We start from the raw sequence: 18998 nt of genomic DNA on the forward strand, positions 1-18998 counted from the left end.
ATTATTAAGCAAGTACAAGAATGCACACTAGTTGCACTTAAAGGATAGGACAGTCATGAATAATAACAGAATAATTGTAGTACAAAATAACAGCCAGACCACATCTATAAATGCAAACATGACTTTTTTTTCATGCCACTTATCATGTCAGGCCCAGAAAAACACATTTTGTCCATCTTCCAAAGGAATCCAGCTTTTTTGCCACATTTTTATTCTTATTTGTAAATGCTGGACAACCTGACACTGACAGAAGATAAGAAAATATAAAATGCAATTCAATTGATCTGACAGTGAGGAAAATACACTGTTAAATCAGCTTCAAACCAACATTTTAAGAAAGATTATGCTGGTAAACATTTATATAAAACCCAAACATAAATCACAAAAAGAATCGTTGCAGAGTTGGTTCAACAGATGGTTCTACAGTGTAAAATGGAATTGAGAAGACTGGACGGTACATGGCTAGGACATCAGCAAACAATCCAACTGTGTGATATGAAAAGGTGGAGTGTTGGCTCAGTGACATAATTTTATAAGCCCTATCCTCTCTTCCACCTGTCCCACCTTCTCGTCCCTTCGTCGCCTCCCTCTCTGCCCAACTGGCCATCAGCAGGAGGGTCCTCCCATATCAGACTGGACCGGCTCAAGGTTTCTTCCTGTTATGGGGGTTTTTCCTTGCCACTGTTGCTTGTTGGGATTGAGGCCCTGTGATTCAAAATGTACAATCAATTTATAGTTTGATAAAAATATATGTATTGAGAACAAATTATTAATTTATTAATAACAAACAAAATAAGGTACAATTAGTAAAAAAGAAATTGCATAGATTTAACATTTAACTATGAGATTCAGACTGGCCAAACAAGCTGCATATCATTGTCACAGAAGGATATTTTCACAATTGATCTTTCACTGATCAAAGGTCAAAGAAACTTTGATTCAAACTTTGAAAATATACTAGTCTGTTGTATGATAGCTGTTGTCTATATTGGTGTTATCAACTAACTTCAGCCAGTCATACAAAAAAGAAATACAAGATGCAACAAGGTAAGGTTCAGGCCAGCATATGTAACGATATTTTTCTGGATACTGAACTTCACCCGGAGCATGAGCTTCAGTGAGAATGAAACACTATTGCAGATACCAAATGCGGAACAAACTCTGTTCCAGGCCACTAGAGTAAAAATACATTATTTTATATTTATCATAATATAGTATTAGTAAATAAGTATTGATCAGAATTCAAAAAGCAGCATTTGAGTCAGAACAGAGTACCTTTTTAAATTAATCTTTCTTTTTGGACTCTGTATTCAGGGCAAGATTGTACAATTTTCAGGACAGACTAGGCCATAATATGACTTTTACTCATTTCAATCAGTTGTCTTCAATAAAGGTCTTCTATAGTTATGCAGAATTTCTCACAAAGGACATAAACACTGCAACATTAATTTCAAGTGTTATTGTCATATAAAATATTGAAAATAACATTTCTTCTGAACACTTGAATTTATGCATACTATAAAGAGCTCATTTTATTAGTGCTGTCAGTTTAGCCTAAATTACAAATCTGTTATATTTGGCTTTTATGATTATAATGACAAACATTTCCTGATAATTTAATTGTGCCTTAATTGTACCTTTTACCTAATATCAAAAATGCACAATTTCAAGCCCAAACCATGTCATTTGGTATTTAAATCTATTTAAACAGTATATCGCAACTTTGATGTACATTAAAAAAAATTAAAGTACACATGACCCTGCATTGATCTGGACACTCATTCAGGGGTACCTTCACCCATAAAAAATGTGGACAGGTTCCAGCACCCTCCCCGTCACTCCAGAGGGCTATAGCGGTCAAGAAAAAACACAGAAACCTGATTTTTTTTGTCTTTAAATGAAGTGGAGAATTATATATATTTATTATTTTTTATTTTCTTTTGTATCAATTCTTGTCTCCCATTTATCAATTTTCTTCCATTAATTTTTGCACGTTTATTTCTTCATGTGCTAGGGTTAGGTTTATAAATGTATGTCTTTCAATATGTCTCCGAAACCACCCCCTATACCCTACATCAGGGGTGTCCAAACATTTTGCAAAGAGGGCCAGATTTGATAACGTAAAGATGCCCGGGGGCCAGTAGATCCTTCTGATGTTTTTTTAACCAGAAAAGTTACATGCAAATGTACACTATTATAAAACAATTTTCATTGTCACAATTCTCTTTATTTTTCAAATGGCAGTGTAACCAAATATAAGCCACTCAGGCAGAGGTGAACAACTCTAAAAACACATTTCTGCCTTTAATTCATATCTGGAGAGTCAGATAACATTGAACACTGAACTGTATGGAATACTTTAAATTTCCATGAGTTTGATAAATGTAATGCAAAGTTGTCTGTTATCATTCAAGTTTAAAACAAGTAAATTTTGCTCTTGTCTTTTACAAGATCTACAAGAAAGGAGGAATTACATTTTAGTGATTTATTTATTCTGTTAGTGCCAGCAGGCCATAAATAATACATTGTAAGACTGAAGTTGCGGGCCGTATGAAATCTTACCGCGGGCCGTGATTGGCCCCCGGGCCGGACTTTGGACATGCCTGCCCTACATAGTGCACTCAATAGTGTGGACGCCATTTTGAAATAGTGTCCGAATTCTTAGTGAGCATCGCTGGACCCTATGTAGTGCACTCAATGTATCCCACAATACACTGCGAAAAGTAGTGTACAGTACAACCGATGCACCCGAACTCGGTAATATATCCCATCAGCCTTTACGGTCTGTCAATGGCGGGTAAACGAGGAGAGATGACGTACAAATGTATGTATTATTATGTTATTATTATTATATGCTATTTGTTTAACATATCTTACTAGAGCATAAAATTCTTTCACTTTAGCGGAACATTGCTGCCTTCATTTTAAATATGTTTTTGCCTTTATTTATTTATGCATTCCTTTGACGTAAATGAACGCGGAGGGGGAAAAAAGACACGTCGTGAAAACAACCGCGCATGCGTAAATGTCTGCACGTGCGCAGAAGTGATAGCGACCAGCTCGGGTTCCGTACGCAGATCAGGCGCTGACATATCTGTTTTTTTGGCCAGGAAAACTTTATTTATTTTTTGACACTTCCATCTTCCTGGTTGTTTTTTGTGACGTCATTGCTGTTCTTTAAGTTCGATTCTTCAGTTGAGGAAAGAACGACTCATCATGTTGCTATTTAACAGTTTATTTTAAACAGAATTTTATAAATATTGATTATAAGCGTCTCGTCTGTTATTTAAGCTAACGGCTAACTTACAGTCGCTTGTCACTAAAAGGTAAGAAACTCGTGAAGTTAAGATCGGTTTAGTTTGTTAAATTTACTGGTTATACAAATGATAGCATCGTTTTTTTGTTTGTTTCTTGTTGGATTTTATTTTTTGATCTTCAAAATTGTACTAAGTTAACTCGTTATGTGCCAACTCAGATTTGCTTGCTAAGCAGGTCTCTTCGGACCACTTTCATATATTGTCAGTTACAATCGAGTTAACTCTGTTTTATTCGTCCTAACGCATAGTTTATTATTTTGTGCGTGATATCAGGCTATCAACTCTTGTTTTCTAAAATACAAAAAATAGTCTTCATTTTAATTCGGTTCAGTTAGAGTTACATTTGGTTGTGTCAAGTTTTGTCACCCTGTATTGACGTTAGAAAATTCCGTATTTTGGAAGTTTTCTTGGAATAAAAAAGGTTAATGGAGACACACTTTTAAGCTTACCTATGTACAAACTAAAGAAGACGATGTTAACAGTAATTGATTATAACATTTCAAGGCAACTTATATAGGTTGTTTCAGACCGAAGGAAATTAAATGAGCTTTACATAGAAACAGTAAAAGCAAAATTAAGAAAGACAGGCTGTATGTATGTGTGTGTGCGCGCGCGCACATATGTATATCTATATTTATACACGTGTGTGTGTGTGTATACATACAATAGATACGGTATGTATCTATATGTATACACATACACACATATATGTATACACACATATGTTATATGTATACACACATATATATGTTACATGTATACACAAACATATGTGTGTGTGTGTGTGTGTGTATATATCAGAAGACAGTGGTGGTGATAGATGTAGCAATCCCAAGTGATAGCAACATCAGAAAGAAGGAACACGAGAATCTGGAGAAGTACCAAGGGCTGAAGGAGGAGATAGAGAGAATGTGGGGCATGAAGGCAACAGTGGTCCCAGTAGTGATTGGGACACAAGGGGCAGTAACACCCAACCTGAGTAGATGGCTCCAACAGATACCAGGAACCACATCAGAGATCTCTGTCCAGAAGAGCGCAGTCCTAGGAACAGCTAAGATACTGCGCAGAACCCTCAGACTTCCAGGCCTCTGGTAGAGGACCCGAGTCTGAAGGCAGGCGGCACCGCCCAGGAGGGCGAGGAAGAGATTTTTTTTTTTTTTTTTTATACACACTGCTCAAAAACGTTAGAGGAACACTTTTTAATCAGAATATAGCAACCTATCAGTCAAATTTCTGGGATATTGATCTGGTTAGTTAAGTAGCAGAGGGGGTTGTTAATCAGTTTCTGCTGCTTTGTTGTTAATAAAATCAACAACAGGTGCATCGGGCAACAATGAGACGGCCCCCAAAACAGGAATGGCTTTCCAGGTCGAGGCCACTGATACTGTTTTTTCTTCCTCATCTCTTTTGGCTGATTTTTTTTTTTTTATACACACTGCTCAAAAACATTAGAGGAACACTTTTTAATCAGAATATAGCAACCTATCAGTCAAATTTCTGGGATATTGATCTGGTTAGTTAAGTAGCAGAGGGGGTTGTTAATCAGTTTCTGCTGCTTTGTTGTTAATAAAATCAACAACAGGTGCATCGGGCAACAATGAGACGGCCCCCAAAACAGGAATGGCTTTCCAGGTTGAGGCCACTGATACTGTTTTTTCTTCCTCATCTCTTTTGGCTGATTTTTTTTTTTTACTTACTGACTTTCTACTGCTGTAGTTATTTATTTGGCTTGGATCAACATCTCTGTTGATAGCATGGTGCGGTACCTGGATGCTACAGAGTTTGCACAAGTAGTCCAACTCCTCCAGGAGTAACTGTCTGTCTCCTGGAATCTCCTCCATGCTCTTGAGACTGTGCTGAGAGACACAGCAAACCTTGCAACGGCACGTATTGATGTGCCATCCTGGAGGAGTTGGACTACTTGTGCAACCTCTGTAGCGTCCAGGTACCGCACCATGCTATCAACAGAGATGTTGATCCAAGCCAAATGAACAACTACAGCAGTAGAAAGTCAGTAAGTAAAAAATCAGCCAAAAGAGATGAGAAGGAAAAAAAGTATTTGTGGCCTCAACCTGGAAAGCCATTCCTGTTTTGGGGGCCGTCTCATTGTTGCCCCTCTGATGCACCTGTTGTTGATTTCATCAACAACAAAGCAGCAGAAACTGATTAACAACCCCCTCTGCTACTTAACTGACCAGATCAATATCCTAGAAGTTTGACTGATAGTTTGCTATACTCTGATTAAAAAGTGTTCCTCTAATGTTTTTGAGCAGTGTATATACACACATAAACATACACACAAACATACACTCCAAGCCAAAAGAAACACTAATATTGGGATTTGTTCTCAAAATATTCTCTGCTTGTGTGTTTATCTTCAGCATGTTTGCATCTTGCTGTAACTGGATGTGTCCTGATTCATCTGATGATGGTTCTGGTGAAAGTGAAGGTCACCATAATTCCTACACTAACTCAGCCTTCAGCATTCCACCGTCCCCCCAACAAGAACTTGCATGTAAGGCCTGTGGGATCTGTTTCAGCGCACATACCAAAAAGGTAAATGCTGCAGTCTGATTCTATAGATAACTTTATTATGTCAGAGGGATTCCGTTAACAGTCCAGAGAATGTGATATTTAATTTCCTTAAGACTAAAAAAAATGCAATGGCTTTCATAAAATAGGTGATGTGATACCCCTAGAAAAAACACTAGTAAAACAATAGTACTAATGACACAAACCCATAAATAAACCCAAAAATACGGTACCTGTTTTATGATCAAAGGATCCACTTTTTTCACCTTCAGTCTGACCCCAATAACTGAGTTTGGATTGCTACTGATCGTGATAGTATTCCGATAAAAGAGCTCTTTGTGCTGTAATATTGTAAATTTTATGAGACTATTAACTATTTATCTCTACAGGCAAGTATGTGCGAGTATTTATGCCCACATGTCCCTAAAGGCAGTTTGAGGTAAATTGTGAGGTCACAAAAGGAAATAAGAAAACCAAGAAATCTTGTTAACAGGAAAAATCAAATCTTAAACACAAATCCAGAATTTTTTTTCCCCAGAAGCAGTTACTGATGGCTTTTTGGTCTTTCTGCGCTTGGCTAGATGCATTGTCATGTGGTCCTTTTTCAAATATTTGATTACATTAATGTATTGAATGCATTAGAATAATGCAAAAATTGCACGTTGGTGGCCCTGATGCGTGAAAAGCCCCAGTGCTGTTCAATGCTAGCCTGCTAGCTGCCAGGCTGCAAACTGTGGAATGGTTTCTTTCTCTTTTTCTAACGACACCCCTCCATTCAGAAAATCTGTTCTAAAGTTAGCGGCCAGCATCTAGTAGACTAGCTGTCAGGAATCACTTGTGGAGTAATTTCGGTAGAGAACATTAAACTATAGATTTAACTCATGGTTTGGACATTCCTGCAGGATGGATCAGAAATTTCTTATCCATGAATTATGTTGATGCTGGAACCTGATAACAATACCTGATTGGATTGGTCCCATCCCTAACAACATCACTTATGGCAGAGAGAATATGTTACACATCAGACACTCTGGAGGGTTTTCCAATCTTCTGCACAAACCCAGAAAGTTGTTTTGGGAACTTTTATTCTGAGATGTGGCAGCTGTTTTAGACTATTTTTTCTACTACGCAAACCCAATAGTGACAAAACCAGATGAAAGCAAATTACTTGTATCTGCAAAGGTACTTGTCCAATAAAGCATATTCTGAATGTGGTTTAGATTATTGTGTAGGCATGTATCTCTGTAGCCAAATCATGTCCAAATCAAATACAGCACAGATGAACTTGAATCCAGGTGTGGAAACAACACAAAACTGGCAACATCAGAAATTGATTGTCCCCCAAGAATTCAAGTATCAGAGTAAATACCTTTGTCACTGTACACTGTTTTTAATTAGAAAAAAAAAATCTAAATTCTGTTTTCCCTAAATGAAGCATAAAACCACAGCATAGTGAAGCGTGTCAATAATGAAAGAGCCTGGAAAAACCCAAGTCCAGCATGATGTATATTTGTGTTCACTGAGCATTATATAGACCAGGTGCTGTCTGTCTTGTCTGTCAGCATGTTTGTGTGGACTGTAAGAAGAACTATTGCAACCAATGCTCTGCTCAGCTGGAGTCCGGCCCTCTTCTCTGTCATACCTGTCAGCATTTCTATGGCAATCTGCTGGTTCGTTCAGAGCTCATGAAGTTAAAAGTGAGAGAACTGAGGGAGTATTTGCACCTGCATGGAATTTCTACTCACTTGTGCAGAGAAAAGGTATTTTTAACCAGTTGATGTATTATTTGTTTAGCCTTAAACCTGCTTTTCAACAATTGTTTTTGTTCTTTTAAGGAAGAACTGGTAGAGCTGGTTCTTTGTCAGCAGTATTCGCTGCCCAATTCTGCTGCTGATTCCCCAACTGCTGTCAACCTTGGTGAGACTACCATACATCATGACCTCAATTGTCAAATCACTAGTGATGTCCCAGACCTCTCCACCCCATCCCTGATCTCAGAGGATGGCTCCGCTCCACCTGACTCCCCCACCCCTCCCACTCATGTCACCAATTTAGAACCTGATTTTCAGGCGAGAGACCAGGTAAATTCATTCTTGAAAAGGGATATGGGTATCCTTGTGTAATAAATGGGTTGTGTTTGTGTACAATGTGCTTAGTTTTGATCTTAATGTTTCTTTTACTTCACGTTTGCATTCATCTGCTTACACTTTTACGTAGTGATAGCACTGATGACCTCACAGGGTGTCTCTGGGCTAGATGACTAATTTCACTCATTCATACAATGAACACTTAGCTTTGGGTGCAATTTGGGGTTCAATAACAACTGAAGAAATTATCTTCATATTGTGGTCACAATAATCCCAATTGTGGTCTGATTTATTCTCCTTTGTTTGCCTTTCTTTCAAAACTGGAAGTCAGATGAGGCTATAGTTACCATTCGCAGGGCCTCTCTGTCAGACCTCAGCTGTTTGGATGATGTTGATCTTCTCAGTGTCCGACAGTTGAAAGAAATCCTTGCAAGAAATTTTGTCAACTTCACTGGCTGCTGTGAAAAATGGGAGCTAATGGAAAGAGTCAGACGGCTATACCTGGAGCAGCAAAGACTTCAGGGTGAGAATAAGAATGTCATGAAGAGGTACACAACAAAGGAGGCATCAAGTCATTCTTACTTTCAAGAACTGTGTATTAAATAACTATGGAACATAATTCTTCTGATATTTGTTTAAATCTGCTTTGAATAACTATTAAAAAAAAGTCTGATTCTTGTTTTTCAGCTGAGAATGCTGCTGAAATTCCAGGTGAGTTCTTGTTTCATGACTCATATATTGACATGTAAGAGTGTAATGATCATTTTCTAAATTTCACACATTAGAATCTGGCACTGAAGGTGTTATTCCTAATTTGGAGGAGAATCTTTGTAAGATCTGCATGGACTGTCCCATTGACTGTGTTCTGCTGGAGTGTGGACACATGGTCACCTGCACTAAATGTGGCAAAAGGATGAATGAGTGCCCTGTCTGTCGCCAGTATGTTGTCAGAGCCGTTCATGTGTTCAGGTCATGAACTCCCAGGTAGATCTCATTTGTCAAACTTGTAGTTCTACAGCTAAATATGTTAGGATTACTCCCTATGATGAAAACTTATAGACATTATTTACCTCTGCAGGATCAATCATCTTTTAAGCAATAATCGGAAAATCCTTCAGAGGGCGGGACTTCGTTGTGATTCAGGACTTTTTTTATATATTGATTTCTATGTTATTGTAAATTAGGTCTGTCTCTTGTCTACATAAATAAATATCAAGTTGGCCTTAATGGCTTCTTTAATATGTGGCCCCCAAAACATGTGTTTTAAGTTTGTGCAAGAAAATGCCCCTCATCTTAGGCATATAGCCTAGCCCTGAAACCTTCTTCAGCCCTACTCAGGACAGTTTATTTAGTGTCCGTAGCATTTATGCAAATGAGCTGCTGCCCTCTGCAGCCCCTCCCAAATGAAACACCTCATTACACCATGCTAACCACTCAGAGAAAGTTCAATGTGGCTGACACATTAGCTTTGTGGCCAGACTTATCTTCACCAGTAATAGTCAGATGGCCTAGGCTATCAGGGGGGTTGTCCAGGTCCTCTCTGTTACTACAGGACCTAAATTTAAATGGCTTGTGTAGGGTCTCATTCACTGATATGCAGCTCAATAGAAATACTGAGAGTACTGGCATACAATTCAAGTTGTCACCACACACAGACTGGTGACTAATAATTATGTGTGACAATTCAGCAAAACATGCATTCAGCGTAATATGGGAACCTAACCCTGTTTTGAACAAATGTGTAATAGATCACATATGTGGAGCCTCAATCTTTGACTTTATGAATGAGCCTCTTTGTCTTCTGAAACTTGTCATCATGACTAAGTTTATATTTTTTGTGCAAAAAAGCTCGTTTCAAAATGAAACAATAAATTCAACAAAAATGTTTTTACATGTTGACTCTTTTCTGGCTGTCACTTCTTAATATGCTGAGAAGATTTGGGGTTGAGGGTTGCTGTCTCCCTGAAGTAAAAATGGCAGACCGGATGCAGGTAGAAATGGTCAAAATCTTCTACAGGTGTTTATACATTTCCTTCGCACCGTAAGAGCTATGCAGTAAACAGACATTCATTTCACACACATACATTTAAACAAACTTAACATTCAGAATGAATTATTTGGTGACAAATTACTTTTTTTCTCTCCAACCAAGGCACTATAAACACTGAAAAATCAATCACCTAGCATTCTCTGTTTCTTTGCACCATGCATACACATACGCATCAGCTATGACAACAAAAAAAGGGAAGGAAACTGCGATTCAGGATACCCGTTTGCAAATTCAAAATAAAAGTTAAATTTTCAAAATAAAGTTTCTATCATCCTTAAAGTCAAGGGATGAAAACTATAAATATTTGTACAAAGAAACAAGAAAATGACCAACCCTTGTTGCCTAAAGTATGATCACCCATGCGCAGTCGGACCCTTCTGACGAGTCCATCCCTCCCAACAGGTATTGCTAACTGCCACTCATTCCGAGGATGTTCATCGCCCTTTTCTAATACAATATCCCCAACCTTCAAATTTCTTTTTGGATCATGCCAGCGGGTCATTTAAATTCTCAACAATCAATAGATGGCCATTCACTATTACCATTGCTGCATAAAGGAATGTTCTCAACGAAGCGTCTAGTCTTCCTGATGAAAGGGAAAGAGTGGCTGGGAATGCTTCTGACTGTATGAATTTGTCTTTCCCATACTCCACCTGCATGACTTGCATGTGGGACATTCATAGTGATATCACATTGCTTTTCAGCAATTGTTTTGTGAAAAATGGCCCAAAGCAGTCCATACCGGTGTACATGGTGGCGGTGATGAAGGCTCTGTCTGCTCTGGTGGAAGAGCAGCCATTTTCTGTTTCTCCACCGGCCTTCTTAGCTTCCTGCATGTTACACATTACGAAATAAGAGATGTCACTGCTCTATACATCCCTGGAATCTAGTAACCATTTGATCATATTTCATTGATGGTAAGTCCCTTGCCTTGGTGCTTAACCTTCACATGACAATGTGCAATTATCAGCTTGGTAAGGTGATGGTCCTTTGGAATTATTGCTCTATGTTTACATGACTGGGGAAGAGATGAATGATCCAGCCTTCCTCCCACCCTGAGCACCCCTTCCTCTTCTATAAAGGCATTAAGTTTGCACAGTTGTTTGTGAGTTTGCAATTCAATTCCCTTGCTTAATAACTTCAGGTCATCCTTATAGGCATGGCTCTGTAGAGACTTGACTATAAAACATTCAGCCCCCTCTCAGTCCTGTACTGTGAAGTGCCCATTCACCTTGCCATTTTTAATCCATCTCATGCATGCAATGGCTCCAACTGCACTAGTCCAGGAAGAGAATTTCAATAGTTGGTCCGCGATACTTGTTTGCTCCTCAGTTTCTGTGTTAAGCGTTTGAATCTTTCTCACTTCCAGAGCTCCAACTGATAGCTCTGGAATAGTGTCTGATGGAGGAACAATTTCACCTTTCCACAATAACTGGGAGTGCAGAATTATTAGGCAAGTTGTATTTTTGAGGATTAATTTTATTATTGAACAACAACCATGTTCTTAATGAACCCAAAAGACTCAATATCAAAGCTGAATATTTTTGAGAGTTGGAGAGGGGCTTATTTAGTTTTAGCTATTTTAGTTTTAGCTATTTTGGTTTTCACCAGGAAAACCAATATAACAGCTCAACATTCACAAATATACATTTCTGACATTCAAAAACAAATCAGTGACCAATATAGCCACCTTTCTTTGCAAGGACACTCAAAAGCCTGCCATCCATGGATTCTGTCAGTGTTTTGATCTGTTCACTATCAACGTTGCATGCAGCAGCAACCACAGCCTCCCAGACACTGTTCAGAGAGGTGTACTGTTTTCCCTCCTTGTAAATCTCACATTTGATGAAGGACCACAGGTTCTCTATGGGGTTCAGATCAGGTGAACAAGGAGCCATGTCATTAGTTTTTCTTCTTTTAGGCCCTTTCTTGCCAGCCACGCTGTGGAGTACTTGGATGCGTGTGATGGAGCATTGTCCTGCATGAAAATCATGTTTTTCTTAAAGGATGCGGACTTCTTCCTGTACCACTGCTTGAAGAAGGTGTCTTCCAGAAACTGGCAGTAGGACTGGGAGTTGAGCTTGACTCCATCCTCAACCCGAAAAGGCCTCACAAGCTCATCTTTAAAGATACCAGCCCATACCAGTACCCCACCTCCACCTTGCTGGAATCTGAATCAGACTGGAGCTCTCTGCCCTTTACCGATCCAGCCACGGGCCCATCCATCTGACCCATCAAGACTCACTCTCATTTCATCAGTCCATAAAACCTTAGAAAAATCAGTCTTGAGATATTTCTTGGCCCAGTCTTGACATTTCAGCTTGTGTGTCTTGTTCAGTGGTGGTCGTTTTTCAGCCTTTCTTACCTTGGCCATGTCTCTGAGTATTGCACACCTTGTGCTTTTGGGCACTCCAGTGATGTTGCAGCTCTAAAATATGGCAAAACTGGTGGCAAGTGGCATCTTGGCAGCTGCACGCTTGACTTTTTTCAGTTCATGGGCAGTTGTTTTGCGCCTTGGTTTTTCCACACGCTTCTTGCGACTATGTTGACTATTTTGAATGAAACGCTTGATTGTTCGATGATCACGCTTCAGAAGCTTAGCAATTTTAAGAGTGCTGCATCCCTTATGCACATCTGATATAGGGTGTTGATGTCATTAGACTACACCCTGAAGAGAATTATTTTATCTTGTTAGCATTTTTTAACCTTTTAGCATGTGTTATATGTTTTTGTTTTCTGTTACAGTTAGTTTAGAAGTTAGGGATAGTATATAATCTTTAGTAGGAATACACATAAGCAAGTCAGTTGACCCTTCCTTGACCTGAATACTGTTCAGACAGTTGGAGCCAGGCAGACAGGAAATAGTAGACCCCTATCGTAAAACATGACAGCATAGTTTACTGGTGTTGATAAGTTCCTTGGCAGGAATATGACCTCGGACCTGGCCATCTGGGGAAGATAATGGAGAAGAAGGACCGCACCAACACCAAAGGAGGCTGGAAGAAGAAGATGGGGTCATCCAAGAAGAAGGATTGGACTGAATTAGCATCAATAATTTACATATATCTTTCTATAAAAGACTGGGTCAAGGGATAGTTAGGTCGTCAGACTTCATGCCCTGACAATTGATTCTGTTGTTGCTAGGGTTATGAACTGGCCCAGAGCTCTGTAATATTTGTATCTTGAATTGATTCTATGTGCTAAATACATTTTGAAATTGGCATTTGTTTACTTGAAGTCTTCATTTAAAGAACACGTGGATTGGCAGTGACACACGAGAGGTATTGCAATCCAACAATTTGGTGACTCCGACGTGATGAAGACAGAGAAGTCATCTGAGGCAAAGAATTCAACAACGGTCACTTTGGAGGACAACTGACGACAAAGGGATCCCTAATAAAAGGTAAGCAGACACCTGTTTAATCAAAAGCTCTGCACATTGGCAATTTCCAAATTTGGAAGTACTGTTGAAAAAACAGGGAAATATGGTTAGAGTCCGGAAGTACTGTTGAAGAAACAGGGAATTACGGTTAGAGTCCGGAAGTACTGTTGAAAAAACAGGGAAATACGGTTAGAGTCCGGAAGTACTGTTGAAAAAACAGGGAATAGACGGTTAGAGTAAACCGGAACTAGTACAGTGCTGTATTGCTGTATACACAGCACTGTATATGAAAAAGATTTGGGTTGGGACTCGGAGCGCAGTTGACGGGACGGACACTCCCGACGCCTGAGATTTGTGTTTTTGTGTGGGTTGGAAAAGTGCCAGAGTGAACGTGAATTAAAAGGCTCTTTGTCCTTGGGAATTAACCCCCAGAGTGGAACCGGATCAAAGATGTTTGGTCTAGAAGCTTGTTTCACTGAGGCATTGAGTTGACCGTTGGAGTCATTCACATTCAATCTCACTTGGGAGCATAGTTAAAGATGGAACTAGAATGTGGCAAATCGTGTTGGGATCAGGGAGAATGTTCTCCCTATCCTCGGTCTGTGGAAGAACAGTGGAAGTGGACTCTTGATCAGGTGGTGAGTGGCATGAAAGAACAGAACAGGGAAAGAGAATTGGATGCAATAAAAAAGTTGTGGAAGGAAGCTCAGAAGCAGAAGATACTTCCCCCTCCAGAGGTGAAGGTTAATTTAGCTGAAGCATTGTGTAAGTGGGAGTCAGAAACTCACACCATATTACAGGATCATCTTGATAATCCAAAATTAGGTTTTATAGCAGGAGAATCGTGGCAAAAACAGGGTAAGGAGTTAGAAGATAAGCGTCGAAGGATACATGTTGTGGCTGTGGCATGTGCAGCGGTGCACTATTTCAGATCTGGGGGGTTACACAAGTGCCCAATGAAGAGAAGCCTCCATTAGAAGATCCAAACCAGACACTGACACTTAACACCACTCTTTACCCATCATTACCTACTACTACTTCCCCACCCCCGTATCAATTGCCAGTTTTGACTATTAACAGTGGTCACTTAGATGTGGATAGAGATGAAGAAATAGAGGATTTATGTGAGACAGTGGGTGAACTTCGGAGACAGGTTAGAAGAATCAAACAGGGACAGGAAGAGGTTGCAGATAAGTTAGGAAAAAATGAATTTAGAGAGGAAGCTCAGGTGGTTCGCCCTAAAATCTCCCAACAAACTACATTTAAAAAACAGGACAGTCAGAAATCTGCATTAAATGTCTTTAAAACACTTAGCAATCAAACAAAATAAGTGAAAAGAGCTGATCCCTCAGGAGGATTTGCTAGGGCTGAGCAGAGGGAGGAGCAGGCAAGATTGATTTATGGCAGTGATAAAGAGGAGAGCGAGAATAAGACAGATACCTTCAAAGTTCCGGCTACATTTATTGGAGAATTGGAGCTTCAGGAGCCTGTTGAATCTCAGGCAGAATTACATGAAAAGGATCCGGGTTCAAGTATGGGAAATTATGAATTAGAACCATGGGAAGAGAGTGAGTGTGAGTATAGAGCTTTACCGCTGACAAGGGCCATAAATAATGAGGAGGTGGGTCAAACAGGAATACACACAAGGAGTAAGGGGCCCGTTTCAGAAAGACCGCAGCTACAGGCCCCTCTGATACAGAAAAGAGGAGGACAGAAACCAGTATATGTTCCATTTGCTATCACAGATATTAATTGTTTAGTGGATAAGATGCCCCCACCCGCAGAGGGAGGCGGCAAGTGGATGTCCACCCTTTTTAGTTCAACACAGAGCATGCAGTTGGCGATGGGAGACTTTAGAGGAATGGATGTGTGCCACAGGGTGCCATCCTGGCTCAGATAATTTACACACCACTTTGTTCCGTCAGGCAATAATTTTAGGACTTCCACAATTAGTGAAAGAAGCCATGGAAGGAAATCCTGACCTTCTAGGCAGTACGGCAGATGTCTGGGAGAGACATCTTTCACACCACATCAACACATTTAAAGTTAAACAACAGGGAAAGAAAGAGGAGGTGATGACACCTCAGGAACAGCTCCTAAAAATGCAGTTAGATGAGGCATGGAAAAAGCTTAATGATAAACGAAAGGAAGAGAAACAGATGGTTCAGCAGTTTTCTCGGCAGGTGCAGCCAGATCCGTTAGGTCCGCAGCAAGATTTTGCTCCGATAAACCCGTATTGGGTCAGTCCAAGGGGAGGCATGTGTGGGAGACACGGCGGGCAGGGATACGGCTTGATAGGCGGGTACTTAGGCCGAGATCAGTGCCACGCCTGCAAAGGGTATGGTCATTGGCAAAGGGACTGTCCATATCACAACTAGCCGGAAGCCCGGAGAGACTGCCGTTTTCTGGGCCATTATTGACTCATTTTGCCGGACAGACTGTGTTGCACCCTTTTTTGATTTCACCACATTGCCCTATCAACCTGTTGGGAAGAGATCTCCTTGTGAGGACAGGAGCAGCAATTCTGTGTGGAGACAAAGGTCTGGTGGTGCAATTTCCTAATGGACTGAAACTGAACTGCTGTATTCCACACCAAGGTGTGAAGGGACAAATGCTGATGAGTCCGACACCCTCTCCAGAACAGGGGGTGTGGGCAGATATTTATTGGGGAGAACTTGAGCCTGAGACCTCACCTGGTGTCGGTGTTGTGGCATTGTTTCAGAGCTGGGGGCCCTGGTTGTCGATGCTAAGTCCTTTTGCCCCGCCAGTTGATCCCTATCATGTCACCCTATTTTACGACCATGGGAATAATGAGGTGTATCAGGATGTGTTTAGAGAAAAGTTATAGGGAAGTGTCTGGATGATTACATCACCGTGTTTGTGTGTTGGGCCTGAAGGTGTGGCTGCACAGGTCGACTTTGCTGAACAAAATGAGTGGTATGAGAGACTGTAAAGGAAATGTTTTCATTTCTGGGTCTCACGAGCTATAGTAGACATTTTATTCCTACATATTCGGAAAAGACTAAGCCCCTACGTGTAATGGTGGATGAACAGGGAATGCGTGATTTGGCAGCCCGGCTAACATGGATAACTGAGAGAGAGAAAGCGTTCATTGCTCTTAAACAGGTACTCAATACAGCTGCAAATTTGGCAGTTCCGGAATATAAAGATACTTTCTTTTTGGATGTTTCTGAAGGAGAACATACAGTAAATGGTGTTCTCTTTCAGAAAAAATGGGGTGAAAGGAAAGTATTAATGTATGCAAGTATAATGCTGGACCTCATTGAAAACAGGCAGCCACCGTGTGTAAGGCATGTAGCAGGGGTAGCAAAACTTTTACAAAAAACAGCACATTTAGTGATGGGTTACGCTCTGACAGTTCTTACAACACATAGTGTGGTATCACTGGTCAGCTCAGCAGCATTCACCATGACCTCACTTAGGCAGACCAGGATGGACAAGATTTTAACGGCACCACACATAACATACACACATGAAGGAATCAATATGGCAGATGGTATGGGAGAGGGTGAACCACATAGATGTGAGGAGAAAGTGAAGAAAGATGAAAAAATTAGAGTAGATCTTAAGACGGAGCCGTTAAAGGATCCAGATGAAATACTATTCACAGACGGCTGTTGTTTCAGACACACATAGGAGAGGCTGAAAGCTGCCTAAGCAATAGTTAGAAAATCGAAGTGGAAACAGGAAAGATAACAGGTAAAGAACCAGCACGACTTGCAGAATTGAGGGCAGTTATTAGAGCATTAGAAATATCAAAGGGAAAGAAATTGACCATCTATACAGATTCAGCGTATGTAGTGAACTTTGTCAACTTGAACTTTGGTTGCGGGCAGGTTTTAACACAGCATCAGGCTCTCCTATAAAACATGAGGCAGAGATGAGGCAACGGACACAGGCGCTCATGGAACCAGCGGAGGTCGCAGTCATAAAATGCAAAGGTCATAGTAAAGAGAACTTTCTGGAGGGAAGAGGTAATGCTGCTGCAGATCAGGCAGCAAAGAAGGCTGCAGGTTATAAACCAAGTTACAATTTGTTGATGGTAGAGAAAACAGTTCATGAAATGCTTCCAAGATACGACAGGGAAAGACTTAGTTGTGATCAAGAAGAAGCATCTCCGCATGAAAAAACAGTTTGGAAGGAAAAGGGGGGCTGTGAAAGTTGAAGGAATTTGGCGGGTCCCAGACGGCAGACCTGTTCTCCCGCCCGGTCTGGTAGATGCCGTTCTGGAAGAGGGCCATGGCCTGACACACTGCGGGAAACCATGAATAATGCAGAGAATGTTCAATATGCACACGATTTAATGTAAAATCAACAATTCGACCACATGAGGGAAAGTTTCCAGTTGCCCCTGTTGTGAATCTTCTCCTGGTGGTAGCCGAGATGTGTTGATGAGGAAGGAATCTTCGCAGACACCGACTTGGTTATCAAAGATGTTTATTGGAGAGAACAGTCAGGTATCAATCGAACACTGCAGATTGTCCGAGGGAGGTTTCGCGGTTCCGATGGTGAAGAACTCCAAGGTGTCTTCATCGTCACCTCCTTCTTATACAGTCAAGTAAACACATTCTTTACTGATGACCTCACGCTGTACAATATGGCCAACCCAATGGTATAGCGTTCAGTTATTACCAAAAAAGGGAATACTTGAAGATGCTTCATGCTACACATCCTCATATGGAGAACAACCAGGGGCCCACAGGCTCCAGTGTCATCTTTTAGGAGCTCCTTTTACATAAAGGAGGAAGACACCGGACACACATGTGGAGCATGTCCTAATATGGTGCTTAGGCTGAGTGCTAAACACATTACGGCCTTACAGATGTAAAGCCTGCATAGAACGGGTCAGATACTACATATTTCCCCCCTTCGAGACTACATAGAGTCTCGAAAAATAAAGAATAACCAAGTTTTAATAAAAGTGACGGTGACTAATTAAGTGGTATAATTTGAAAAAGATTGATTAATTAGACATGAACAATATGTGAAATTTAGTGGAGTGCGAGAGTGAAAAACCCATCCGACAGACCTCTTTCAGTCTACAACCATCAAAACACTTTAGACGGGAAAATTCTCTCACGGTCCCTCTGTCGACGGCGACCACCTATGGTACTCCAATCCAATTTGCAAAAAGGTTATATTAGGGAAGAGTTTGGCAAACACATACAAATACTCAGAAAAAAAATCAAAAAATGTCCACGATCAGGCTGGTCGTCCCATCGGACCTTACCTTGGACCTTTCCCTGCCTAAGGACCCCTTTCCATCCATCCATCCATTCTCTGCCGCTTATCCGGGGTCAGGTCGCGGGGGCAGCAGCCTAAGGAGAGAAGCCCAGACTTCCCTCTCCCCAGCTACCTCCTCCAGCTCATCCGGAGGGATCCCCAGGCGTTCCCAGGCCAGTCGAGAGACATAGTCTCTCCAACGTGTCCTGGGTCTCCCCGGGGGTCTCCTACCGGAGGGACATGCCCTGAACACCTCACCAGGGAGGCGTCCAGGGGGCATCCTGACTAGATGCCCAAGCCACCCCATCTGGCTCCTCTCAACGCGGAGGAGCAGCGACTCTACTCCGAGCTCCTCCCGGATGGCAGAGCTTCTCACCCTATCTCTA

At 40.9% G+C, this 18998-nt stretch overlaps 1 protein-coding gene and 1 long non-coding RNA gene across 6 annotated transcripts; one reads left to right on the top strand and one right to left on the bottom strand.

Annotated features, from left to right (window-relative positions):
- Positions 1–107: 107 nt before the first annotated feature.
- LOC130535272 (uncharacterized) lies at positions 108–2704 on the bottom strand. The gene is made up of 2 exons (XR_008953077.1): positions 2563–2704; positions 108–705 (listed from the first exon to the last, which is right to left on the bottom strand). It is a non-coding gene; the product is annotated as an uncharacterized LOC130535272 (long non-coding RNA).
- On the top strand, positions 2674–9827 carry rffl (ring finger and FYVE-like domain containing E3 ubiquitin protein ligase). 5 transcript variants are annotated; one of them, XM_057050238.1, is made up of 9 exons: positions 3054–3326; positions 5699–5873; positions 7412–7609; positions 7685–7766; positions 7848–7930; positions 8264–8459; positions 8624–8647; positions 8722–8920; positions 9015–9827. In XM_057050238.1, exons 2-8 carry the CDS (start codon positions 5700–5702, stop codon positions 8910–8912), a joined length of 948 nt encoding a protein of 315 aa, XP_056906218.1. In that variant the 5' UTR covers positions 3054–3326; position 5699; the 3' UTR covers positions 8913–8920; positions 9015–9827. The 5 variants fall into 5 exon arrangements, with proteins under 5 accessions (XP_056906216.1, XP_056906218.1, XP_056906219.1 ...); XM_057050236.1 differs by lacking the exon at positions 3054–3326 and adding an exon at positions 2674–2824 and having other exon boundaries at positions 7685–7930; XM_057050239.1 differs by having other exon boundaries at positions 7499–7609; positions 7685–7930.
- Positions 9828–18998: the final 9171 nt, after the last annotated feature.

The sequence above is a fragment of the Takifugu flavidus genome, chromosome 12 (assembly GCF_003711565.1).
Source record: "Takifugu flavidus isolate HTHZ2018 chromosome 12, ASM371156v2, whole genome shotgun sequence".
Lineage (NCBI taxonomy): Eukaryota > Metazoa > Chordata > Actinopteri > Tetraodontiformes > Tetraodontidae > Takifugu > Takifugu flavidus.